Raw genomic sequence first — 27930 nt, forward strand, 5'->3', positions numbered from 1 at the left:
AAAAATAAATTTAAAAAAGACAAAAACTGTACTGACATCATAAAGATCTGGGTGGAGAAAATTTTCCATTCACAATTTGCTTCCCCAAGCAAGAAGCCCTGTGAATACATGACATGCCAGAGAGACATCTACCTTTCAGAGAATGAAGAAATCCTCACTTCCTTTCTCAAGAAACACTGAATTAAATCTCCCTCACCAGCCAAAAGAGGCCGTCCAAGGGAGAGAGGAGGTGGAGCAAGAAGTAAGCAAGTGCAACCTGAGAATCCTTCCATTTAATTAGTCTTCAAGAGGTAATCACAGACCAGACTCTGGCTGCTGTTGTCCTGTGCTGGAAGTAGATTTCAAAACGCATCCAAAACTCTTGTGTCCATGCTGGGTACATGGAGCTGAAGGAGACCACACGTGATCACTCAGGAGTGCACAATTTGACTTTCCAGGTAAGCAAGGTTTCTTTTGTTCTGTTGGGAAAACACTTAGAACAATGAACAAAGCTTACTTCAGTCCCTGAACACTCTACATGCTTTGCATTGATGTCTTGCCAAAATATATGGCTTTTATACAAAAAGGCAGAGATACAACTGACATAGGCTTCTCTTGCTCCCTCCATTACTTGGTATATTGGTATCTTTGAGAAGTCTTCTGACTTGGTAACATTTGATAAGCTGACAGGTCTCACAACTAACTCATCCAGTTTTCTTCTTATACCAGTACTGCTTTTTTTCTTAAGTATGCTTGATTTTCAGTCGTGTTGAAAAGATCAGTGTTGTGCAGCAGACAGCAAAGCAAAGTACATTAATAGCATGAGAAAAATATTCATAGAATCAGAGCAGGGCATACTTTTCTTCCATTTGTAGTATAAGTGTAATGCATGTTTTGCTCCTGAGAAGAATGCAGAGTGGAGGTAAGGAGTCAACACAGAAGTTTCTGCATATCATGCCGACAAGGGAATGTTAACAGCCATTTTAAAAAGCAGATTACAAAAGCTGAAGCACAAAATAACACTAGTGTTAGTTATTGTTTCTCAGTGCTTGGCATCCTTGCACTGTCATAGGAATTTCAGAGTGGGAACAAAAAGAAACCTGTGAATCCTCAGAAAGGCCAGTTCACTGTCCTTTATTTCAGAAAGTAGAACAGGCAAGGGAAAAGTTGTAGATATAAAGACTTCTCCAATGACAAAATACTCCTTGCTCTTTCCCAGCAGCCTTCAATTCTTGCACTGTCTCAGAGCCCAGCTAACAGGAAGGGCAGCCTGCTGTGGGCGTTAATATCAGCCAGCAGTATCCAGTACAGAAGAATATTTGCAGATGCTAAATATGACGTAGCACCAGTGACATACAAGCATTTTATACTAATAAATATTAATTGGGCTATATGATACACACACACAAGAGGCTGACTTGATAATGTGCCAGCTGAGGAATATCTGGGATGTAAGGGAGCTAGGGGCAATTCCCTACTCCCATCAGTAGTTAGTAATTCACAGTAAGTGGGACTGCTTCAAGAGGAGAGAGTGGTAACTCTTAAAACATGATAGCCTGGTAGTCAGGGAATTCTCCTGGGTAATCACAGTGCTCTCATCACATCTCTGCTTCAGAGCAGGTAGATGAGCAATGTGAACCTGGGTTTCTCTCAATTTAAATTGTTGAGGTAAGAGAGAGCATCATCCTGGCTTCATTTTCACATAAAACAGGGGCCTGAACCAACTTGTAAAATCTGTGCATACAAACCCATGGAGGAGAGGAGTCCCTCCATAGGTGCAGAAGCCCAGTGCCAAGTACTCTTGATCTTCCCAAATCCCAAATCAATACATTCTTCAGCAGTCTCTGTGGTGTGACTCTGGTAAACCTCTGTTTTGTGCAGCTACCTCACATGGTCAGTGTGCACGTAACCCAGGTGCCTCTTTTCCTCCTCACAGCAGAAGTTTGCAAGAGCCTGGAAATCTCTGATTTAGATAATCTAAGTGCCAGACTATTGAGACCATCCATTAGTGAATACTGGGCTTTGAGTCAGATTTTCTGGTGGTTTGAATTTGTTTGATTTTTTCCCCCTCACTTGGGACACCAGAAGGAGTAAATGTTTATGTTGTTCATCTCTGACTCAACATGTAACTTACTCTGAGGAAAATAAGATAGAGAAGGAAATAGGTAAGTACTCTTTACAATTATCCACAATAACGTCATAATATATAGAAAAACTAGTGTATCCCTTGCATTCAGCCTGGGTCAGTTTACTTCTCTGATAGCACCAGCAGGAGGATCACCATCAACATAGAATCATAGAATGTCTTGGATCTAGTTCCAATCTTCTTGCTGTAGGCAGGAACACCTCTCACTAGATTAGGTTCACTGTAGCTGCCCTAAGGATTTCCCACTGATAAGCCTAGTAATGCTAACAGTAACCTTGAAACTTAGATTTTTTATACCTAGTTTGTGTTCATCGTCTATTTAAAACACAAAGGTTTTACTTAATTAGTTCTGATGATTCAGATCGCTGGTAATGATGTTAAACAAAAAGTCATAAATCCCTCAAGGAACAGTAAAAGCTGGCTCATACAAAAAAAAGGTAGGTGAAATTAAAAAACAAACAAACAAACAAACAAAAAAACCCAACACCCTGACTCATGGAGGAACTTGGAGTTACAGCATAAACTAAATACTATGCAAAGAGCTGACCTGCAGCCTGTAAATATTTATTGTTCACTGGCCTTGATTGATGGTGTTAAGATGCATTATGCAGTCAGAACCGGTTTCTGTAGCCTTGTGCATCGTGCTTTCAAGAAGCTTACCGGAGGAAAGATCCCTCTTATAACTGCCTTTTACTGATAAGGACATTAGTACTTCCATGACATAGCAAGCTTTTATAATCTATTCCATTCAAGCATACATCCTTACAATATATCTTAAAAAACGCCTTTGATAAATCTCTGTATTTATTGCTATCAAAGTCTCCTGAATATTTTCATGTCCTTGGTTAATGAAGAGTAAATGAACTATTAAATATTTCCATTTCTTGGACATCATTGTTTAAATTTTCCTGGAAAATTATGAAGGCATTGTACTGTATACCACCACTAGACCCGGGTAGGAAAGCATTTGATGTTGGCCCACATTTTTTCAAACTTGCTTCTCAAAGCTATATTTGTTTTAACGAAAAATGCTTAGAAGTTTTCCTCCTGTGAGATGCTGCTCTGTTCCTTGTGGGAAGTAGTAAAAGGTGGCCATACCTCTAGGGTCTTTTGTGCTCACACAAAATTTTTAGGACTTTTGTCCCTGTGTTTTTCTTTGTGTGCTTGTTTAACACAGTGCCACAACTAGAGTGGTCATACACACCTCATCATCTTCTCAAGAATGTGAAGATGTTTTCCCCTCTTCCATTTTTTCCAGATTTTGCTTTCTGTTTTTCACACACTTAATTGTTCTGTTTCTTTTTAATGGCTGCCACTTGTGCCAGTCTGTCATTATAACTTGTTCATCCAGCATTTCAAGATGCCATTCAACTGCCCTACTCAGTGCAGACAACTTGAGCTTTTAAAGAAAACTCTAACATACTCAGAGGTCGATGAGCTTAATTTACAACACATTTCAACACGTGAACTCTGTGATTATTGATTAGAAATGGTTCCCCTCGGTATTCAAGATTCATTTCATATCTTTTACAGTGGTGACAATGGCTAATCAAAAACAGTTCACGGGGGCGACGAGGTGGGGGAGGGAGGGAGAGGGGCGTAGAAAGCTCAGGCAAATGGTCTTAAACTGCACTGAATGCTAAAAGATTAGCAAAGGTTTGAGCTGTAAACTAGGTGCTTTCGTTTCAATTTACTGAAAACAATCCAAACAAAAACATTTGCTTCTGGAGGACCTCATGCACTGAGTTCCTTAAGCACTCTGATTCTAATCTCAAAAGCTAATTTGATGATTCACCTTTAAATGCAAAATAGTTAAAGCAAGTGCCTTGGACGCGCTGACGGCCAATCTGTTGTAATCGCTAACTGGCAGGGTAGAAAACCATCTGGAGTGGACATAGTTGTTAAAAGCGCAACCGAAAGCGAGTTTGTTTGAACTCTTTTTAGGAACTACTCTTCTTTGGAAAATCAAGGAGGAGATAGGAAGGGACCTCGAAGAATGTAGCTATTCAAAATGCTTGGTGAGCGAACAGCTTATCTGTGGAACAGAATGCTGACGCTGAAAGAGCACATTGCGTATAAGTACAAGATAAATCCATGCTTTTGCTATTTAATCAAATGTCCTACAAATGGGAAACTCCCATCAGGAAGGTTTAGTAGAATGTGAAATTTGTGCGATGCTGGTCATACTTGCTACTATTCAAAGTAAATGAAGCAAATCTGTGACCTTTTCCTTGTATGTTACCGGAAAGAGGATTTTCACATTCACTTACAGTAACTTGTTTTTAACTTCCTGCTTCCTTGTGTCGCTGAATATCGAGTTAATTCAGAAATGGCTCTGCATTTCCTCCTGTTTTATGTTTTATTCTTTTAATGGGGAAGTGGATGGAAGTAAACACAAGCAAATTAAGCAGATGCTTCTCTGTGATGGGTACTCTGGAAGCCGTCTATAGTACCTGTTGATAAACACACATACTGGTATACATACTCTGAAGAGTAGTAGGGGGAGAGAACATGGTGGGGTATTTTTTGTCACTTGAAAATTGCTAGTTTGATAAGAAATTTGTTAAATTCTTTTCCTTCAAGGCCTGGGGTCAAATAACATTAAAATAATGTGCTTTTCTCCAAATAGTATAACAAAATTTAAAATGGGAAGGAGAAAAGACGATTATTTTCCAATACATTAAAACTGCTGTTTCATGGGACTCATTCAAAAACTCTTCTTAGTCTGTTACTAAAACTCTCTGACCTAATCTTGCTATTAATAGAAATTAATCAGTTCGTACTAAATTTGGAATATGCCAGAAATGTGGTGTGATCCATTGAAGTGAGCACTTCTTATGCTTGCAGAAAGTAATACATTGCTATCATCCAATGTGCAGATTATTTAGTTTCAGCAACAAGGTCATCTACTATATTGCTCATACATTCATATATTTTAGTCACTCTAAAAATGAAACTCAAATGTAATTGTTGTGGTTGAGAACAAGGTTGTACAAAGCAACCTCTGGAGGTGTTTTTTTTTCCCAACACATTATTCAGTGCTTCTTGTCAGAAGACAGCAATCAGCATGCTTTCTGTTTTTCACATGTTCTTGAGCAAAAATCCTAAGAAATCTCTGCCCTTTCTTGCTCTCAGTAACAAGTGCTGAAATCTTCAGGGAGAACATTGTCCTTTGTGTTTATCAATTTTAGAACTGGATCGATTCAACTTCACTATTCTACGTAGAATCTCTTATATGTTAAATGTAATTCCCATAGTTAAGCATTGCTCTTGCTTATTTTGAACTGTGTGGAGTGTTCAGTAGAGGCTTGGGTTCTACTCCCATGCTTTAGAAGCATGGGCTGCAGGGCTAGCTATAGGAAATGTTTAAGACAGCATAGTTGGAAAATAGATGAGTAACAGGAGAAGGAATGGAAACTGTATTGGCATTTGGTTTATCAAGGCTACACCAGGTGAACAGACAGCTTTTGTGATGCCTCCCTCTTCTCTCAGTCCAAGAAACACTGTTCCTGACACTGAAATTAGAGCATCTTTAAGAATTACATTACTGAAATGTGTTCTGCATGATAAAAGAAAAAACTAATTTATATAGAAATATTATAGCAATACAGCTAACTGCTGCCTTTAAAGACACTCCTGAGTTTTATTCCAGAAGCAACTGAAGTACGTGTTGAAGCATTATACACTTATGCTGAGCATTAATAGATAGCATTATCTTGGGAAAAAAAAGATGCTAACAGCATGAGAAAGACACAAATAATCCATTTTGTTGTAATGGGAAGAATGGGCACAACTTTATTAGTGTGTTAAGCAAGTTCGGAGGCAAAGAATTGAAAATGCTGCTTTAGATTGAGAAAACAACAGATTGGCATTAGCTGAGTTCTGTTTGTGATCACCACAGCTTTGTGTAAAAGTGCAAGGACATGAACCTGTGCATTTTGTATACTGAGTTTGGGGCTCTTCTGTACTAGTAAAGTGAAACATGGAAGCTCAGGAATCATAGAATAAAACAGTTCTTACTCAACATAAGAAAAGGTTTCATTTTTGATTTAAACTGACACTATTTCTGGTCTTCTTGTATCCCAGAATGACAATGAAGGCATTGATACTGTAAACCAGGAAGATCTTCGAAGCAATTCACAGAGAATCAAAAATTCAGAACATGAGAAAAATGTACACACTAATCAGGTATGCTTCCAACTTTTTCTTTCTTTTGATGGGTGAAAAAAAACAAAGTACAGCTTTTAAAACAGCCTGATGTAAATTCATTAACACCAAATTCAGTGTGAGCAGCTGTTAAAACATATCCAAAGCAGATATTTTAACAAAACATGAATTTGATTTAAATTTGTAAGCTATCAGGGAAGCCAGTTTTGTTCCCTGAAATATGTTAAGGGAAAATAAAATAAAATAAAATAAAATAAAATAAAATAAAATAAAATAATAGAAAATTAACAGGATTCTGAAAAACTAATTTTTCTAGTATTGCAGTGGCTTTGTGCAAGATGCAAAACAGGTATCAGAAATGGTGTTCGGGGGAAATACTGTTGATAAAGAGTCAATACAGAAGTATTTTCTCCTGAAAACTTGAAAACAGAGGACCTGGAAACATTATTTGTTATTGATGCTCTCTTTCAGTCTTCATATATGTTCCTGTTTTGTGATCATGTCCACTTAACAAGTTTGATGATACTATCTGTAGCCAAATATAAGAAATAGAGCATTCCTGGTGTTTGATTTTTCCTTTCTTTTGATAAGTTCTGCATATGACCAGAGGCAGAAAATGCATGTTGCCAAAGAAATAACTCTGCTTTCCTCCTGCCTCTCAATGCTGAAGCAATTCTAGATTTTTAATGATGGAAGGGATCACCCACATTATTCTGGTACACAGACCTGGAAGCTGGACTGGGATGTGGGATCTTAGGAATGTGGCAGACAACGTCTGTATCTGCCTCTTCAAAAAAATCATCAAGAAGGAAAGCATCCAACGAATGGAGTAAAATAATTTTCAGAATTGCTGGAAACTGTTTAAAAACCCAGAAAAGTAGTGGCAGTCCATGAAAGCTCGATTTCTGTAAGTTACTCTGAAAGTGATGCCTTCTATTTATGCAGTGGCACTTGAAGAATGATCAGTCTTCAGTCCCTCCAGGAGTCCACAGAAAAATGGGAAGCTTTATGCATGTGAAGAATTTTGGAAGTAATATGAGCCTAAAGATGTACATATTTGATTAGATCCTTGAGTCACTGTCCCTGGAAGCGTTCAAGATACATGTAGATGTTGTACAAAGGGATGACATGGTTTAGTGGGGAATTGGTGGTGGTAGGTAGATGGTTGGACTGGAAAATCTTGGAGGTCTTTTCCAACCTTGGTGATTCCATGATTCTATTTATTTCCATGCAAAATACAACAGCTACAAAGTGTACGGTTAAATATGTTTGATAAAGGAAAGTCTGAACTACAAAACACTATTTCTCAACATAGTCATCACCATAAGCTATGCATTTTTGCTGGTAATGAACAAGAGCCTGCATGCTGCGCTTGTAAATATCTGCACCAGTGGAACTGAATGTCTGTTTAACAACTGCTACAATGGCATAATTGCTAGGAATATGTTGCCCGCATATCCCATCCTTCATTGGATTGAATAAATGGAACTCAGAAGATGACAAACCCAGACAGTATGGAGGGGGTGACAGGTCAGTCCAACCAAGATTGGCAATGTGCTTCATGATGCTTCAGCTGATATGGGGCCTGGCTGTAACACATTGCAAGAGAAAAGTTGTCTTCTCTGGACAGACTGTGGAAGTTTGAGCCTTCTGCTTATCTAGGATCACAATGTAGTGATCAGTGTCTTTGGTTTGTCTAGTTTGCAGGAAATCCAGAAAGATTACCCCTTTCCTATACCAGAACATAGTGCACATCACTCTATCCACTGAGACCTGTGTCTTGAACTTTTTCTCTGATGGGGAATTTACATGTCACCACCCCTCCCTCAGGCTGCTGTTTGAACTCCAACTCATTGTGATGACAGCACATCTTGTCACCAGTGATTACATGATTCAGGAAACTGTCACCTTGTACTGGCCCTATAGGTCCTAACAAACTTGCATACAGTGTTCTTTCTGTTCCTGTGTTCCCATCTGTGGGAACTGCATGGCACAAATTTTTTGATATTCCAAAGCTGCTGCCATCATTTCCAAAGCACTGGAGCCAATATTCAGCTCTGTACACAGTTCCCTGATTGTAATTCATTAATTTGTGCAAATGAGTTGGTGGAGACTCTTCATTTCATGGTGTGACTTCTGTGCATGGCTATCTGGAACATGGCTTGTCTTTCACATCTCTGACACCACTGCTGAAATGCAACACCCACTGACTCACTGAGCTCACTTCCATTGTTTGGACTCCTTAAACCTTCAGTAAATCTTGATTAATGTCAGTGGGTGCAATTTTTTTCCATGTGCAGGAGTTTAATGACACACCTTTGCTTCATATACACTTCCATGTCAGGCACCATATTCTCAGAGTGCCTCTCTGCTGCCATCTGTCACACAGCAATAACACGTAACAAAATACTGGTGGGAAGGTTCAGCCTCTACTGCCATGCCACCAACATGTACCTCTGTCAGCAAGGACCAACATAAAAGAAATAAACAAGGTTCTACTTTCAGAGCAGCCCTTGTAAAACAAAACAAAACAAAACAAAAACAAACAACAAACAAACAAACAAAGTTTCCCACTGAAACAGTTCAGCTAACAGTGTTGAGTCAGTACTTTGCACCAGAGATATGTATATCTACACAGGCTTATAAGCACAGCATTTCTTTGTAAGGAAAGAGCTTATATGGCAGTTTTGGAGCAAATTAGAACATGATTTATGTGCCCCTAGTGGCAGAAGTCTATGTCTTTCACATAGGCCTTGGGTTAACCCCAACAAGTTAGTGTGCCCCAGTGGCGCAATGTGTGCCCCGGTGGCGCAGTGGTTAAAGACGCCGCCTTGCAACACTGGGGTCCGGAGTTCGAATCCCCCCTGTGGCGCAAGTGGTAGAAGTGCCGCTCTGCTGCACAGAGGCTCGAATCCCGGGGGCTGGACTCGATGATCTCTAAGGTCCCTTCCAACCCGCACGAAACTATGAAACTATGAAACAAGGACCTCAACCTCCCCAAATCTGGTATTATGTTTGGCCAAACTAAAAAGAAAGAAATGGTTTGGTTCCATTCACTTTTTCCCTTGAGCCTCTGCACAGAGTTGGACGCAATATGACCTTTGATTTCAGATCTTTTTAATACATATTTAAGACGGTATTTATGACGATAAGGATTAACATAATATTCAGGATCTGTTAAGATGTATTGTAAACAATTTAAAAAGTTAGAATGATACTTTTATGAACCTAAAGATCACTGAATTAAAACAAAAAGGTGATATTCTCAGGATGAATACTTGAAAACAAACTTTCCCAGATTTTACTTCCTGGAATCTTTATTGTACCAGTGTATTTCATGGATTTAAAGAATTGTGGTGCAGGTGGTGGGTGATCTAGGGGAACTCCTGGCCTTAGGATGACACAGCAGCATGGGGGAAAGGGACAGGGAGGTACAGTTTAGCTTTGGCCACATGTGAAGCGGATGTGTTGAGGACAGTGGTGGAGAGAGAAGTGGGAGGTGTGGGACACTGGTATCACTTGTAACCTGGGGAAAGGACACAGTTACCTACAAAATTGGAAGCATAGCTCTTCAACACAGAATGCAATCCACTCCTGATTTATAAGGTAGGCCTGAGATTTTTTTCCCTGCAGATTCAAAAACTAGCAAGAACTTGAAGTTGAGCTCAGAAAAAAAATGATATTTCTGTAGCCTTTGCACTCACTGTCCCTTAGAGGAGAAGGCAACTTTTTGCAGCCACTAGGAGGACTTATGCCAGCTACAAAAAAAAAAAAAGCACTTCAGCAGGTGGCAGGATCTGCATTTTCACATTTCTTTATTTCATAGTAGATATCAAAGAAAGAAAGAAGTTTATGGAAAATATGTCCATACCTTAGTGCACAGCTTCGCACTGCTTCACAACATCTGCACTGCTGTGTGATTTGTTATAGGGGAGTGAATAGCAATTTCCATGCATGTTTCCATGTTTCTACATGCCATTTTAATCACTGGCCACATGTCCATCCTTTGTCAGCTCTGCCCATGAGATTTTCTTGCCAGATGCTAATGGAGGGCTCACCAGAACTCTCAGTTGAGTGGCAAAATCTCAGAATGGGCAGGGTCATGCTCCAGGGCATACTCTGATATACAAAAAACAGCCCGGGGAAGAAAGCTGCTATAAATATTTGTAACAAAGAAAGGTTGAACTCATTAACAGGACAGCCCTGTAGGGACATTTCCTCCCTAGAGGAGGAGTCCATTATGTACCCAGGTCCATTATGGTCCATTATGTACCCAGAAACACAATGTTTGCCTTTGTGGAAGTTTCTAGACACCACGGAGCACATGACCTGTCAAGTTGGTCAGGGTGGGTGTTAAAACCAGCAGGCAGGAGGGCAGCTAGGCCACATGGCAGCATTCAGTTGCTGTGCTGCCTTTCAATGCCAAGGAGACTCAGCAGCAACTGGTGCCTGGGTGCCAGTTCCGCCTTAGTCCCTGGCATGAGCACCAAGGTACATACAGGTGGGATGGGCACCTGGTGGGCCTCTGAGTGGCACTGAGCCAGTTCCCAGAGGCATCTGAGAAGCCACATGCCTCCCAGACACTGTGAGAATGGCCACAGAGTGTGACAGACCTGAGTGCATGCTGCAGCACTGGAACAAAGCTTCTTGTCATTTTGGCAGTGAAATGGGGACTAACCAGAACATGCAAGAGCACAAAATGAGATGAAAAGAGGAGCTTCATAGTGTTCCAGATAATAAACTGCCTTGTTAGACTGCATTTAGACATACACAGTACAAGGTAAGATTAGCAGTCTAAAGCGAGCAGTGAGGTACAGGCAGAAACATCAATTTCCATGATAACAGAAAATCCAGGTATGAAACAGAAACAGGTTCTGGATTTCATGCTAAGCCTGTTGGCTGTAATGAAATATGCTTCTGGGTAAAGACAAGGTGTCAGCACAAGCACCTGTTTTTACAAATCACATGAACCCAGTACTCTGCCCTCCTGCCCACAGGCTTGGTGCCAGCTTGTGCCCAGCCCACAGGCCATGGCAGGAGCACAGCAACACCAGCAGGATGAGAAGGGTGCAGATATTGGATGTGTCCCTGTGGACAAGATCACACTGTTGTTCTAAGTGCTGAGTGAGCTGGTGCTCAGGCAGCTATTCAATCCCCACCTGTAGCATTCACACTTCAGTAGGCATGCAGAGCTGCTTTATATGGGTGCCTCTTCAGCTCTAAATAACTCTGGAAGGTGGGTTTTTTTTTCCTTTATTTTCTCTTTCGAAATCATGTGGAAGACTTGGGAAAGTCGGTAAGTCTGTAACTCTCATAACAGTCATGAGTTGGCAGTCACAGCTTAACTACTTCATTTGCCTACTAGTTATCACAGTGTTGGTGGCAGACAGGAGAACTGTAGCTGTGCACTCAGCACAGAAGGGGAAAGTCTTGTGACTGTTTCAGCCATCTGCCCGTGGGGATCTCAGTTTTTCATGTTACTTACCAAGCATGAGTCCCTCTTACAGTGTTGGTACTGATCTGTTTTCCAGGAGGATGAATTCATCAATATTGAGAGTGATCTGCATGAAAACAAACATGACTCAGCAGATGATGAGAAACTACGCTTAAAAGGGTAATGTCTTCTGGATGGGCAAATAATCCACTCACAGCCTAAGCAGTCATCTACCAGTGTTCCAGCTTCTGGAGCAAGAGCTGAAAACATTGCTGCCATACCCTTATGCAGTGCAGACCTTTGTATCACAATTCAAGTAATACAGAAACACAGTGTTTTTAAAATCACTTTACCTTTCAGCCAAAATGTGTGTGAAATTATGATTCTAAAGCCTCACAAATTGAGCCAGAAATGTGCATTTGCATCCCAGAAAGCCAATGGTACCCTAGGTTCCATCAGAACAGGGGCAGTCAGAAGACTGAAGAAGGTGATTTTCCCCCTCTGCCCTTGTGGGACTCCAGCTGAAGTACTGCATCCAGGTGTGGGGCCCCCAGTGCAGGAAAGACTTAGAGCTGTTGGTGAGGGTCCTGAGGAGGTCCAAAGGCTGGAGGGCTGGAGCACCTCTCCTATGAAGACAGGCTGTGAGGGAGCCTGGAAAAGTTCCGCCTGGAAAAGAAAATGCTGTGGGGAGACCTCACTGTGTCCTCCAATATTTAAAGGGAGATTATAAACTGGAGAGAAATCAAGTTTTTGCAATGGTAGATAATGACAGGACAAGAGGGAATAGTTTTAAACTAAAGGAGGAGAGATTTAGATTAGATGTCAGAGAAGTTTTTTACTGAAAAAGTGGTGAGGTGCTGGTTGTGGATGCTTTGTCCCTGAAAGTGTTTAAGAACAGCCTGGATGGGGCCCAGGACAACCTGATCTAGTGCTTGATTTAGTGGCTGTCAACTGTGCTTTTGGCAGGGGATTGCAACTTGATGAACTTTGAGAGCTCTTCCAACCCAAGCCATTCTACAACTCTAAGAAACTAAAGGAGTGTTTTTTGTTTTTTGTTTTTTTTTCCATTTTTAAATAAGCTACATTTCCAATATTCTGAAAGGGGCTTTTTAGAAGAAAGGCCTTAAAACACTGAACTTTTGCAGAAGGTCAAAGATTCAACATTGTTCTTCATTTTACGTAGCCTGGTTATCCCACTGCAAGTTGAGAGTAGATGCTAAAACAAAAATCATTTTGCTCTAGCAGAATTTCTGCTACTCATTCAGTGTCATTAAATCTACACAGTGAAAGTACACACTAATAGTTATTCATGGGTTAGTGTTCTGATGAGAACTATAAATCCTGTGTAAGACATCAAAAAAAGTGAGACAGGACACTTAAAATAATAATTTATGTCTTAATACTTTTCCATCAGACTGATGCATTGTTTAAAACCTTATAGAAATCATACTGTAATTTTTCTGCTAACCTACATTTCTGCGCTCTAATATACATCATGCCATTTCAGCTTTGAGTCTCTGTTTTTATCAGCTGATTCTAGATATTGACTTGCTGAATGTTCCAAACAGAAGTTTTTCTAACTCAGTCTGAAGAACTTGAAATGATCTCCTCTGAAGAACTTGAAATGACCTCCTGCCTGTACAAATGGCACAGTTGTATACAGAAGCAGTAACTGTAGAATTAATGCTTTTGAGCTGTGCATGAAGAACTTTCAAGAATATGTTTAGGCTTTCTGATGCCACTATATTATTAAAATCCTGCTTTGAAGAGCCAGCAAAATTTTCTAGATGTCCTTAAAGTCTTTAAATTTTCTCTTATTTCTTTTCTCTGTTCTTTGGAGATTTTGTATTTCCTATAGCAGTGCATAACAAGAAACATTTTCATAGCTAAACATTTTCAGTCTTTTTTACCAAAACAAAAGCTGAGATTTGATAGATCAAATGTCAGTGATATGTATCCAGTACATATTCAGAAATAAACTAATTGGACCATAAGTGTTGGTACACAAGTGCATGAATGAGATTAGTAGGATATGCCTCCGCAGACCCAAGCCCAGAGCCTCACTGGACCAGAAGGAGCTCGGCCCAGATAGGCACTTGGGCAGAGGTGAGGTTCTATATTTGTCACTAGTTCTTGTTTATTTGTACTCCCATGGAGAGCCAAGAGCTAAGTAGCTTTTAATTCACAGGGCTTTACCATTCTCTAGGTTATCTTGTTCTTCCAGCAATACCTGGTATCGTGCCCTTGGGCAGTGAGAGCTCCTTTGCAGACTGGAAGCTGAAGAGCACTTTGCCCTGTTCTAATTATATTCAGGCTGAGGCTTCTCCTATATTGCTGGGCAGTGCTTTAATGTGATCTAGTGTTTCATTTCTAGCTGCTCAAAAGGAGTATTCACAGTGTCCCTTAATTTTGAATGCATTGTTGATTTCTTTCAATAGATGGCACTGAACAGACTGTGATCTGAGACACAAAACCTTTGAAAGGTCTGATTGTAGATAACAAAATATGAGCACATTCACTCACAGAGTACATGCAGATCAGAACAAGTAAAATACAAACAGTAACAGAGTTGGTATGTGAAAATGTATCACATTAAATCTCTCATTTAAGTCTGTTTAAAATGCATTTGCTTTTCCAACGTCTTCAGTTAAGTAAAAGCCATCAGCACAGTGCTGCAGTATAAATCAATGGTCAGCCTTTAGCAAACAGTGTTTACTTAGCAAGAGAACCAAACATAATAAGGGAGATCATTTTCTTCTGCTACCTTTCAGAAACAGAGTTGTATATTTATAACATATATGTTGATATATTTAAGATATACTGCTATCAAAGGGATAATCACTGAACAGTTAAAGTAACAAGACAGAGAAAGATGCCAGATTAAATAAGAAATTGCAAGGAGTTGTAATTTTAAATAGTGATTTAAAATTCCAGGTGACTCATAATATATAGTAAGAAACCAAAGCTAATATTTTTTCCCTTTTATGTTGGTGGTGGTGGAAGAAAGATAAGTTTGATAAAATCACTCTGGATTATTTATGCATCTGTCTTTCCCCTTTTATTTCTTCTCTTGTATCTAATCTCGCTGTTGAGACTGAGTCGATAACATAATTTTCTAACAAATAAAAGCAAAGGACTGTGATCTGTGAGGCAACAGGAATTTTTAGGGGGAAAAAAAGTGGAATATTAAGATTTCTCATCTTAATGTTCTAAAAGTTACATTTTGAACTAATGAACAAGAATGTTCCTTCTCTGCTGAAAACTGAGTATACAGTGAGGCAAAAAAGTAGGGTATTCATGCTGAATGTCAGCACGTATCTGACTCCAGATGCATCTGATTTTTCAACATGTACAGTCTGGACAATTAGCAGCTCTAAACATATTGTTGCTTTTATAAGCTGTAAGAGTGGGAGACATGACTTTACAAGGACACAAGCTATAGCTGTGATTTCATTTTCAGCTTGTGCAATACTAATGGATTTATTAAGCTACAGCTTTTGTGACTAAAATACACCTACATCATCAAACATTTAACATCAGAAATCTATGCTGAATTATTATCTAAAATGCTGTTTCCCTTAACCTCAGCCTTCCTCATGAAATCACTTGGTGTTACCACTAGTAAGATGAGAAAAGAAAAACAAAATCAAGTATTTAATAATTGCAAGAACAGACACTAGAAAAAAATGTATTAGAAATCATTTTACCTCCCATGAACTGAAGAGTCTTAGGTGAATGCTTAGTGTAAGAGAGCTGCTCCTAAAGTAATGCCTTCTATTTCTTTATGTTGGCCCACAGCATCAGAGGTGGATATTGGTGGTACGGCAGCAGAGGCTGAACCTTCCCACCAATATTCTATTACTTTTTGTTGCCATGTGACAGATGGCAGCAGAGAGACAGTCTCGGAAAATGGCATCTGACATGGAAGTACTGATGTAGCCAAGATGTAGAACTGAATTCCTACATACTAAAAAATCGAACCCATTGGCATTCACTGATGCTTGCTGAAGGTTTATGGAGACCAAACAATGGATGTGAGGCAGTGGTTGATACATTTCAGCACTGGTGACAGTATTGTGAAAGACAAGCCATTTTCCGAATAGCCAGCAGATATCTACAAGCACAGCATGCAGACTTGTTCATCACTGGTTAAATGCATCACTGGCTGATGGTGGTGACTATGTTGAAAAACACTGTTTTATAGCTGAGAATTTACTCTATTAGAAAGATCTATTGTGCTCCTGTAGCTGTTGTAGTTTCTGTAGAAATAAATGACAGGCATTACTTCCAGACCAGCACAGGTAAGTAACAAATTTTAAAATCCAGAAACATCTGTGCTCACTATACTAAGATTTTTGCTTTATATCGATTATTTTGCATCCATAAGTGCAGGTGGAAGCTACAAGCCTTGAGGCAAATTATTACTGTCAAATTGTCACAGGAAATTTTCCTCTAACCTTGGGCCTTCACAACTACAGCAAAACAGCCACTCCATGTAGCAATAACTGACTACACTAACAATCTCTGTGGGTCTAGTAATGGGCACTGAATCTTTATCTAGTTTACACAAACCTTGTAAACAGAGCTCCTCACAAGTAGAGCTGGCAGAACTGGCCTGCTAACTTTGGCTCATCATGTAGATACCTGCTGGACTGGCCTATTAGATAACTGATTGATTTTCCTTTTTACTTGTCCAGCAGCAAAGCAGACAATAATCACAAAAACCTTAGTAGATATCAGAATGATTTTTCCTTGGCACTTATGAATCCAAATTCAGCTTTTACTCCAGTTAAAAATATTCCAGTAGATAAATTTACACCAGTAGTCAATTTAAACTGTTAAATCTGTGGAAACCACTTTTTTATCTGCAGCTCAAGTTTTCTGATCTGTTTGTTTTTTATGTTTTTCTAGGCTTTTAGAAAAGAAATACGATAAAGCCTGCAATTTTTTCAAGAAACATAGAACCAGAATTAACTATGTGATGTATAGCATTTTAATCACAGGTACAGTATATTACACCCAGTGTTTGTGAACCCTTATCTATTTACCTATTTGAGACTGTAGACTGTGCTTGTCTGACACACACACACCCACAAAAGAAATAATAAAATAATAATTTTTTAAAAAAATACTCTTGACTACCTTAAAAATGCATATGAAACAAGGTTAAAATGAATTTAGTCCCAAAGAAAGCTCTAACGTGGAAACCTCCGTTCATTTCCAAACATAACAAGAGCATACATTGCTCCTTCAGCATGTCTTAACTTTGACTAGCTGTTATTCAGGGCATAAAGGGTAGTTTAGTCTCTGTGTCTAGTCAGTTAGCAGCCGAGACCACGTGGCTTGCTAAATTACAATGTCAGGAACTGCTCAAAACCATGAAATAACCTAGCAAGTTTCAGGAACCAACCTGGATAAGACTTAAGTCCATAGGAAATGAAAGCTTTTTGTTCTGACCTTTCTTAAGCAAACAGCAAATGTTTTCTGTAGGAAATATTCTGATGTATGTCAGCGTGCACTGCAAAGTAATTCAGATATTCTTGCTTGTTGCTTTCCTAATTATCCAGTAGGTTGGTTTGTTTCCTTCCACTTCACCAAGCTTCTTTTTGAGATCTTTCTTTCTACTTGAACACTTACTGAGAACATGTAGACCTAAATCATGTCTGTGAGACAAGCATCAGCATAATATAAAGTGGTTATAAGAGAGACTCTTGTGTAGTGAATGTCCTGTCCTAGTATCAGCTCATCTTTGTCATAGTATGAACGCACCTTGGCTCGAGAAAGGAGGTGAGGTCCAACACTATGTCAGGGATTTATAGATTAACTCAATGAAAACTGCCTACAAAAATCCGTAGTTCTTTCTTACCTGACATAGAAAAAAAACAGATTATTATTTAGAAGCATTGAAAGTTTCATTAGCAATGAAATAACAGATGACAAAGTATTTCCTTGCTACTTTATGAAATAGATAAACTTCTTTTAAGCTTCCCAGTTATTTCAGAGGCCCATCAGATTAGGAAATTGGCAAATTTTTCTATGCATTGCTTCTGATCTTACTGGATAAACTCATCCTCTTGTGAAAGAAAGAAGATGAATTATTTGTAATTCACTGATTTTAATACAGGACAGAGCATTTCTATAGGTGGTTTTATTTTCTCAAGCAATGAATATATTTGATATGAACTTGACTTGGTGAAATTGTACATATTCTGCTTCCACAGAAGAATGCCACTGAAGAACAACCCCACCATTTCCAGCAGTACAGTTTATATCAATGAACATACATACAGTACTATCCACAAAAGCAAAATTTCTCAATATTTAGAAGAGTCAGAAAAGCACCAAAGCACTCAAAGATAAGATTAGACCTGACTTTAAACCTTATCACTGAATTTAATATTTGATTCTCTCTATAAAGAATCAAGACATAACTGACATGTATACTTACGTTTCTGTGGCAGCTTACTTGGCAGCAGTTATTGCAGCCTGCAGCTTGGATTTTCAGAGAGCCTTGACACTCTTCATCATTACCATCCTAGCCATCTTCTTCATCTGCTGGGATTTTTTAGTAGCGAAGTATGAAGACAGAATTGCTGCATTTTTTTCTCCTGGAGAAAGATATTTGGAGAAACACTGGTTTTGGCTGAAATGGTAAATATGAATGACTACTTAAGCAAAAGAACAAAGTGTTAATTTACTCTTACAGATTTTTTAAAACTTAAGGTCCATAAGCAATGAAAGATAGATTAATCATCAAAAGTACAACATGATTAGATACTATACACAGACTAGTAAATTATTTCCACTTAAAGCACATCAGAAATATCTTTAATACTGCAGTGCAAAAAGCTTTCTTAGCAGAAAGAGTAAAAAATTTCTCAAATTAAGGTATGTTGGGATTGTTGCTGTGAAAAAATACATTCAGAGAAGTTCAGGGATGTTGTAGCCTTCTGTATTCATTCTACAAGTCAAAAATGTCATTGTCAGTCACTCAGAGAACTGTGAAATTTGTGAAAAACAAACAACAACAACAAAAACACCTTAACTCTAACTTTAGTAGACTGCTGAATACTGAAATGTGTTATTGAAGAACTACTTGTTTACATATCCCCATAGCAATGAGCTAAGAACTTTTTTGATTTAATCTTCAGAAGTTGGATCATAGCCATGTTTGGTGTTGTAATAACATCATGCAATCTTATTTGGAGTGGTAGATAAACTGTATATGCTTATATATGGTAGATTTTTAGTCCAAATACTTCTTAGCAACTATTAGGAGTATTTAACTTATTCCTGGGAAAATTAGGGGTGAAAGGAGGCTCACCAAGATTCTGAAGACCAAGTGAAATATCTTTAAAATAAAAAAAGATTGTACAATATCCTTCATTCTCTGTTGTGTCACCTCACCTCAGGGGGAGACTGAGCTATAAAGAGAAATCATTCCAGGTTCTGCAAATAACCATGAATTAGTCCTTCTCTTAAGATTTTTAATTGGTTTGTCCCAGGAGTATAAATTTCAAAGATGCTATAAAGATTGTGGTCCTTCTTCTCACATCAGTCACATCAGGTAGCAGCTGCATACAAATACCTACCTTAGGCAATTTGTCAGGGGAAGAAACAAAGAGAGTGGGAGAGTCCTGACAGGCAGATGGAACAACTCAGAGGAAGTAAGTGCATGTTCCATTAAATAGCATGTTCCAGATCAAGTGGTTAACTGTGGGTCGCAGATCACCAAGAGAAAGAAAGTCAGGTGCAGAAAGTGTTATTCAGCATTGCAATGGACAATTTTGCAAAGATGGACAATTAGCCTGTGGTACTTGTGATTTATATCAAAGGGAAATTTACACAGGTAAATGTAGCTAAACACCACTCAAATCAGTGGAAGCTAAACAGCAGTTGGACATAATTAACATGAAATAAATGGAACTGTTTAGTTTTCCCCTCTGTAACCCAGATGCCATGTTCCTCTACCTTTCAGGCTGTTATTAGAATAGTCACCCTAATATGGAACCACAAGTAGTTCTTTGTTAGTGGAGACTGATGGATACATTGCTTTCGTCATTGTTTCTAGAGTAATAAAAATTGTTGCAACTAAAAGTTATTATTCTAAACAGGCTACAGTAAATTGCAAAGAAGTAAGCAGTTTGCAGCCTGCTCTTCAGTGCTACGCATTTTGTGCGTCAGTTAATCTGCACAGTGCAGTTTGAAATGAAGCTCCTGCCCAGATCTAAGAAACTAGTCAATGGGGAAGACAGAAAGGGAGAAGAAGATGGAGTAGGAAAGGATGGGAAGTTTTCACATTTCACTTAGTAAACATAATGCCTAGGCAACAGTCACTTGTATTTTACTGAATGTTCCCAACCCTTTTACTCTGGGAGCACAGGATGACACTGAGGGGTGTGACTGTGACAGCAGCACAAAGACAGGATCCCGTTTGTGTACAAATAAATGTTTCAGCTTAATACTGGTGCTCAGAGATCTTTTTTACAGAGAGGTAAATGTCAGGGACAGACTGGAGGGAAGGAGTATCTGAACTCCTCCACAATGTAATGCCTGGCACTTTTTTATCTTGCAGGGTACTACGTGCAGTTCTTATTATAGCTATCATTTTCTGGCTCATCCTCGACACAGCAAAACAAGGATCTCATCAGCTGATCTCCTTTGGTGGGCTTGTGATGTATATTCTCTTGATGTTTATATTCTCCAAATATCCAATGAGAGTGAGTATTTAGTCTGTTTTGGATCTTTCTTATTTTAAGTGTAATATCTCAAAAACTATTTCCCTGTTCTAGGGCTAAGATCAGTAGCAGAAAACTCATTAAAACTAGAATTTAATCTTGTCAGAATATGTGTTTCACTTTGGAGGAAAGCCAGTCTACTCTGACATCTTGGGAAACACTCATGGGGCTGTATGAGCAGCTGGCCCTTACTTGTTCAGGCCATTTCCTGTCCTTTGAACTTGCAGAGCTGTGGGTGGGAATGCATTTACTTGGAGACCACGAGTGAAAGTCTGAGCAGGTTGCTCCTTGCCTCTCAACCTCAGCAGGCTCACCACCGCTTCCAGAATGACAGATGTATCTGACAATGTACATTATTGTCATGTCAAAGCACACTGCATGGAACTGGAGCTCTTGTTCTCTCATAAATTTGATTCCCACTGCAAATGCCAAACAGATTTCACTAAGAGATTGTTATAGGATCCTTGATGCCATTCATGTTAACTTTCCAACCGAGATTTCCACTGTAATTCTCTGCACCCCTGTGATATCACAAAAACCATGGCAACTCACCTCAGCTTCCAAAAGCTTTGTGCTCTCCAATGGGTCCTCGTTATACTTACTTTGTTCATATTATTACAATACCAACTGAATGAATTAACAAGAGCCATCTCAGAAATTTGTCTTGTTAATTATCAGATTCTCACCAATAAAAAAATAAATTAAAAAAAATTAAAAATATATATTAAAAAAAAAAAAAAGGAGAAGAGAGAAAGGGAGAGAGAAAGGAAGAGAGTCAGGAAGAACCCTGTCAAAGTAACACTTGCCTGCTGCCATCAAGTGTGTTTATTTCAGCTTTAAACTGTAACACAGGAAGAACTGTCTCCTTTTCTTTCTACTTGCTCGCTTGCAGACTGTATTGGTGAAATGGGCATGTTGACACCTATATAGCCAGATTTTTCACGCTTATCACAGAGGGAGATAGCCACATCCCAGAGTTTTCCCATTAGGAGAGACTTATGCTCTGAGAGCCTTCCTTTGGCAGCTGCTGCTATCCTGCAGACTAGCCAAACAATCCATAAAGCATTATCTCAAGAAATAACTAAAGTACATTGTTATATATTTAAATAACAAGTAATTTCACTGTTTTTATTTTCCTGTCCATCTAGGTAGCTTGGAGACCTGTGCTTTCAGGCATAGTAATGCAGTTTCTTCTTGGGCTTCTTATCCTGAGGACAAAAGTAGGGTTCAATGTATTTAACTGGCTAGGCATTCAGATCCAGGTAAGCTACCGGAAATAACTGTTTATTTATTATATCATTTTGTGTCTCGAGTCTCTTACCTAACAGTCAGGCAGTGCAACAAACCTTTTGCCCCTAAATGTTTTCCCCTCATGAGGAAAACTGAGTAGTTACTGACAACCTGCATTCAAGTCTTCTCATTTCTGTTCCATCCAGATACCACAAGACCTCATGCAACAGATTGATAAAGAGTGACCAGAATAACCCTATTAATGTCTTTACCTTCCATGGGATAAAATAATATCTTGCATCTCTCCAAATGCAAAACTACTTTTGCCCCAGTGCCCCCATCGAAATACCTAAGACCTTGTCCAATATCAGAATACCCTCTCAAAGCTGAAAAGCTTATAAATTTAGTAAGGTGGAAGTACCATTATCTTCAGAACAGTCCTAATTCCAGGGGCTTGTAATACTTACCACAGTATATAAGAAAGTAAAGAACAAGTAGAAGAATCCACCACTGAGACAAGGCAAAACAGCTAGCTCACTGCAATGAGTAAGAGATCTTTAGAGTAGGGGAGAATCTTACCATAGGTATCTATCTGTACAGGTAGTCTGCACTCACAAGGGTTGTATAAAAGTTCACTGTTGTAAAGTACTAAATAAGAAAAATCCAAAAATCAAATTAGAGAGTACTCACTGGAGGACACTGAGACTTCATCACAGAGATACTATTCATACGACTGTTCTTCACACTACAGATATCTAACTGCATCTAAAGTAAGACAGAGCAGAATGTACAGGCGCACATCTGACATCTGTTTGCTGCTAACCCACAAGCAACAGAAATTACCTGGGTTTTGTTATCAGATTCTCAGCCTCCCCTTTCAGTTCCTACAGAAGTGCATTAAATGCCCCCTCTCATTAGCTCCATTAGCAGCTTATGGCCACTGCCATTGTAACTAGCCACTACATGTCCCTTTTACGTTTTATCATTGATAGCACATGTTGGCATCAGGAACATAAAAATAAACCACAATACCTGAATTAAAAAAGTAAAATCTTTTATGCCAGCTTTTGGCTGTTCCTTTTACAACTCATTACTTCAGCCATTATATCATCCTTTCAGACTGTATCATTTATTGTACATATTTACATTACAGGGAATGTAGAGATGTATCGCAGTGTCAGAATTAAAAAACATATTCTCCTCTTAGTAAAGCAGGAAAACTTGCCCTGTGTTGTTCACCTACACAGCTGGAAACAATCTGCACTCATGGCAGAACTGAGCAGAGACCCTTGACAGACACAGGTCAGTTAAGCCTTGACCCATAAAGAGCATAGCACAAGGTCCTTGAACTGCACAAAATCGCTGCAAGAAGTCTAGCAGTATTGGCATGCTTTTTGTCAGTGACACAGAGCCTGTGACTAATTTCACTTTATATCTGCCTTTAGACTTTTCTGGAGTACTCTGACACAGGTGCTAAGTTTGTGTTTGGTGAAAAATACACAGATCACTTCTTTGCTTTTAAGGTAAGGCAGCTTTTATAAATATAGTATGGGAAGATAGGCTGCTGAAAGGAACAGAATGTTTGGGAAATATATGCATTATATATCTTATGATAAGAGTGTTGTAACCAGAAAGATCAGCTATGAGGCAAACTCTTCTGTATTCTACTCTGCATAGAAGATCTGAGAACCTCATGTATAATGGACTGTAGTTAGAGATCATGTTCTAATGGCTTTAAGATAGAACAGTGTAGATTTCTGTTAGATATTAGGGAAAAATTCTTTACCAAGAGCATGGCAAGGCACAGGCACAGGCTCATCAGCACAGGCTCATTAAGGATGTGAATGCCTGATCTGTGGAGGTGTTTAAGGCCAGGTTGGATGGGGACACAGGCAGCCTGATCTGGTGAAAGGTGTCCTTTCCACTGTAAAGAAACATTATCTCCTGCCTATCTTCATGTCTTCACAAGTAAAGGTTCTATACTGTGTTATACTGTCATATCCTGATTTGCTGTCAAGACCACTAATTGACAGACATTGCCTATGTAAAAGTGGAAGGCCTAAGTGTATTTTTAAACCAAAGAGAAGGTGCCCATGCAGAAGCAGGGAAAACTGCATGAGTCACATCTGCCATTAATGTGATCCCCAGGATATTCTCCATCTCTCCCTTAGAATTTGTTGGGAAAATACTGAAATACAGTTCAAGTGCACTATGCTCCCTAGTTTGGGTCAACATTCTGCGTGGTTTTGTTCCCACACGTAGTTCCTGTCATGGCACTTGTTTAGTTTGGAATTAAGAGCATTTATATGTTCAAAATAACAACAACAAAAACACACTAAGTGTATCAGGATTCTGATTGGGGCTGTTTCTTAGTCTAGCACTTTAGACATCTGATTATGGACTTACACAGCTTTTATCTTCTTTCTTACCTGGAGATATCAAAACAGGATATTCTTATATTCTTCACAGTTCGCTCTATCACTTCTTATAAGTAATTTAAAAAAAAAAAAAAAAAAAAAAAGATTCTACCTGTAAAATATGTTGTTACTAAGAATGCTCTTAATAATTTCGGGGGGGGTGAGGAGGGGGCAGAGAGAGAAGCGTTTCAGCAAGAAATAAAAATTATATTTTATTATGTTATGTGAGTGTAACAAGTCAGGAAAGGAAGGCAAGAGACTGGTATGGTTGAACCAGGACCTGCTTTTCAAACTGAAGAGCAAGAAAATGCAGAGGCAGTGGAAACAGGGGCACTTAATGTGAGAAGAGTATAAGGAAGCTCCAAGGCTGTGTAGGGATAGGGTTAGGAAAAATAAGGTCTAGCTTAATCTAAGCTTTGCAAGGGATGCCGAGAAGAATGAATTCTACAGATACCTCAACCAGAAAAGTCAAGTCTAGGAGGGTATACAAGCCCTAGTGAGTGACACAGGCAAACTGGTAGCAACAGACAAAGAGAGGGCTGATGTACTTACCAACTTTTTTGCCTCAGTCTTCTCTGATAACTGTGTGCCACACAGAACTCAGATGTTTGGTTTGGTAGGAGGGGATCAGGGAAGCAATGTCCCTCTCTCTGTTAGCGAAAATCAGGTTCATGACTGCCTGAGGAACCTGAATATCCACAAGTTTACAGGTCCTAGTGGATGCATCTCAGAGTCCTGAGGGAACTGGCTGATGTAGTCACCAAGCCTCTCTCAATGTTATTTGAAAAGTTGTGTCATCCAGGTAAAATCCCTGGTGATTAGAAAAAAAGCAATATCACACACATTTTAAAGAAAGATAATAAGGATGACTCCAGGAACCACCAACCTGCCAGTCTCCCCTCTGTTCTGGCAAAGATAATGGAGCAGATCCTCCTGGGAGCTCTGCTGAGGCACATGGAAAGCAGTGAGATGATACAGGAGAATTATGGTGGCTTCACCAAGGGGAAGTCCTGTTTGACCAACCTAGTGGCTTTTTGTAATCTGCTTTTCTTGGCACTAATATATTCCTCATCTACAGTTTCTACTTGTGTGTATACCCAAGCTTCATTGATGAACAGGTTTGGCTTTCAGTTGAATTAGTCATTTGACATTAAGTGTTTTACATTGCATTTATTTCTGCAGACAGTGTAATTGAAAATCCATTGTAGTGCACTATGTTGCAAGTAGCCGATTTCCATGTGCTTATATTAATGATTTGCAAATATTTTCCATGTGATTTTATTACACCCTAGATGACTGCTAGCCTGAACAGATCATTAAAATAGCTATTTACCTATGAAATGGTTGCTGCTATTTTCTGGTGAAGATGTGACATAGTAGGTACAACGTTAAGTCACTCGGGATTCAGGAAGAAGAGTTTAGTTTTAAAATAGTCTCCAACTTTTTATGCAGTCAAGGCAGAAATTGTCACAACCGGAAAATAACCTATCTGTTTCATAAAGAGTAAGCTACATCCAGAATTGCCTGCAACCCAAAAATGAAGAAGCATGACTTAGAGTTCTCCAAGTTATTTTCACAGGAAGGTGTGATTGAAGTGAGGTAAAGGGATGTCAGCTGTCACCTACCACAGAGAGCACTGGCTCTTCTCTCCTTCAGCCAAGGAACATTCTGCTGTATCAACTGATGGCTCTTCTCATCCAATTGAAGTGAAAGACACTTATGATCTTAACATCTGACATACACAGCTGACTTCTGGTTATCTGAATTGAGTTTCTAGAGTTCATCAAAACTGCTGATTGTGCTAACTCCCATCTGGAGAGGAATAACTTTAGTCTGCTGGAAAGTTCTGAAATAACAACATGTTTTGGTTTTACTTCATTCCGTATACTGCTTTTATTTATGATATATTATGACCTCAGATAAGCACACATAATATCTTACTAGTGTTAGTGGCATTGCTTTAACCATAATTAATTAGCCTGACTAATCCTGGAGACTTCTGAGTGATTTTTTTTTTTTTTTTTACCTTTTATATATTGACATAGAAATGGTGTGATCCTGTGTGTTTAGCAACTTGATAATTAAGTGACACTCATTTTATTCAGCATGAAAAACCAAGACACTAAATAACTTATCACATAGGGGGTTAGACATTCTTGGAATTGTTCTAAATCATATGTTTAAGGAAAACATTCCTTCCACTTCCACTGAAGGGTACATATTTAATTCTCCTTATATTTAATAACTATACACACATGAATTTGTTCTTAAGCAGAATGTGTCTGTGCTTGCAGTTACAGAGTTCTTCAATATGCCACACTCAGTCTTACCAATATAATGGAATAATGAAAAAATATATGCTATATTGTGTCATTAAGAGGCAGCTACGCTTCTTGAGCTTTCTAAGCAAGCTGCCATTTATTGTGGGAAATCAAGGCAGTTACAATTCCCTTTAGAATCTCTCCGTCTTCTGAAAGATTTCTGTCCCTTCTGTCTAATCAGGATTTTTTCAGAAATAAACACAGAGGAGCTAAGTTCTGAATTCTATGCCATTCTATATATTTCATGGCTTACAAAGTCTGTACATGCCTTAGAAAGTGCTAATGCTCAGGAAATGTTTGAACTCACATAAGTACATCTATGAACAAATACTTCACACATACACAATAAATAATTCCAGCACAATACAAACATAATTCAAGAAGGTTAAAAGTTTTACAGTATAAATGTAAACTGTATGATTAGTTTTCAAGACTTCTAAGTGTATCTCAAAAAACATGATCTTTTTTTTTTTTTCTTTTTTTTTTTTTTCTTTTTTTTTTTTTTTCCTTCTAAAATTAAATGGCCTACAGAATCCAGGTCGGGAAAATCATTCTAGAAGTTGAATAATGATTTTATGCTTCCCAACCAGGTACTGCCAATTGTGGTTTTCTTCAGCACAGTAATGTCTATGCTTTATCACACTGGATTCATGCAGTGGCTCGTTGGAAAGGTAGGAATTTCTGACAGTAGGTTCTTATTTGCCTAATATGAGACACTTCTTGAACACCTGCATCATTTCAGGGAGAGACATATGGAAAGTAGTTTATTTTTAACCCGGCCGTAGTTTTGAATGTTAACAATACAAAATCCCAACTGACATCACCAAGCACACTATCCTCCCCAGACTGTACTGTTAACACCACAGTAGCTAATGACTTTGCACGGCTGCTTCAGTGTCCCTCTGATGCCACATTTACGTAAATCTTCCTTTGCACCTGTCCCATGTCTGTTGACCATCCCACAAAATGCAGGATTAAGGCTACATCACAGCCAGTGATGTACTGCCTACTGCTAAGTATTGCAGGAGTGACTGTGGACACCACTCACACACAGGCTCCCCAGGGAACCTGTCTCCCTGAATAAGATAATGGAATCACAGAATCCCAGAACTTTCTGAGTTGGAAGGAGCCACAAGGATCTAGTCCCAACTCTTGGATCCACACAATACCACTCCAAAATCAAAGATCAGAGACTGTTTCCTCACCTCGTACTTTAAGTCTTAATTTCTGTCAGGTCTTAGGTCCTGAGTCCAGTCTGGAAAGACTGTTAGAAAGTCAACAATTAATCTTTCTACCTATATGCCCAGTGAATTTATCAGATGAGGTAAAAGATCTTTTTGTTGGTGACAGTTAAAGCTTATTTCTGGATAAACATGAAAAGTCCTTTGTCATTCACATACACAGGATTGTTACATATTAACCACAAATCTGACCAAGATGAAATACTGTGTACTAAATTTTTAGCTGTAATAAAATTCTGCATTATTTCCCATTCATA

General features: G+C 38.9%; 1 protein-coding gene across 2 annotated transcripts in view; it reads left to right on the plus strand.

The window, feature by feature from the left end:
• Nucleotides 1–267: 267 nt before the first annotated feature.
• SLC28A3 (solute carrier family 28 member 3) overlaps nt 268–27930 on the plus strand; it is a 41454-nt gene continuing 13791 nt past the window's right edge. Inside the window, exons 1-9 of one of the 2 annotated variants that reach the window (XM_085530322.1) lie at nt 268–437; nt 6212–6313; nt 11824–11906; nt 16638–16729; nt 18188–18377; nt 20302–20446; nt 21613–21726; nt 23140–23217; nt 27023–27103. In XM_085530322.1, coding sequence (XP_085386448.1) covers nt 381–437; nt 6212–6313; nt 11824–11906; nt 16638–16729; nt 18188–18377; nt 20302–20446; nt 21613–21726; nt 23140–23217; nt 27023–27103 — 942 coding nt within the window. In that variant the 5' untranslated portion in view covers nt 268–380. The remainder of the gene's footprint in view (nt 438–6211; nt 6314–11823; nt 11907–16637; nt 16730–18187; nt 18378–20301; nt 20447–21612; nt 21727–23139; nt 23218–27022; nt 27104–27930) is intronic. The other variant, XM_085530323.1, reaches the window with a different exon arrangement.

This window comes from Coturnix japonica, chromosome Z (assembly GCF_054131305.1).
Source record: "Coturnix japonica strain WE chromosome Z, WE-NBRP24, whole genome shotgun sequence".
Lineage (NCBI taxonomy): Eukaryota > Metazoa > Chordata > Aves > Galliformes > Phasianidae > Coturnix > Coturnix japonica.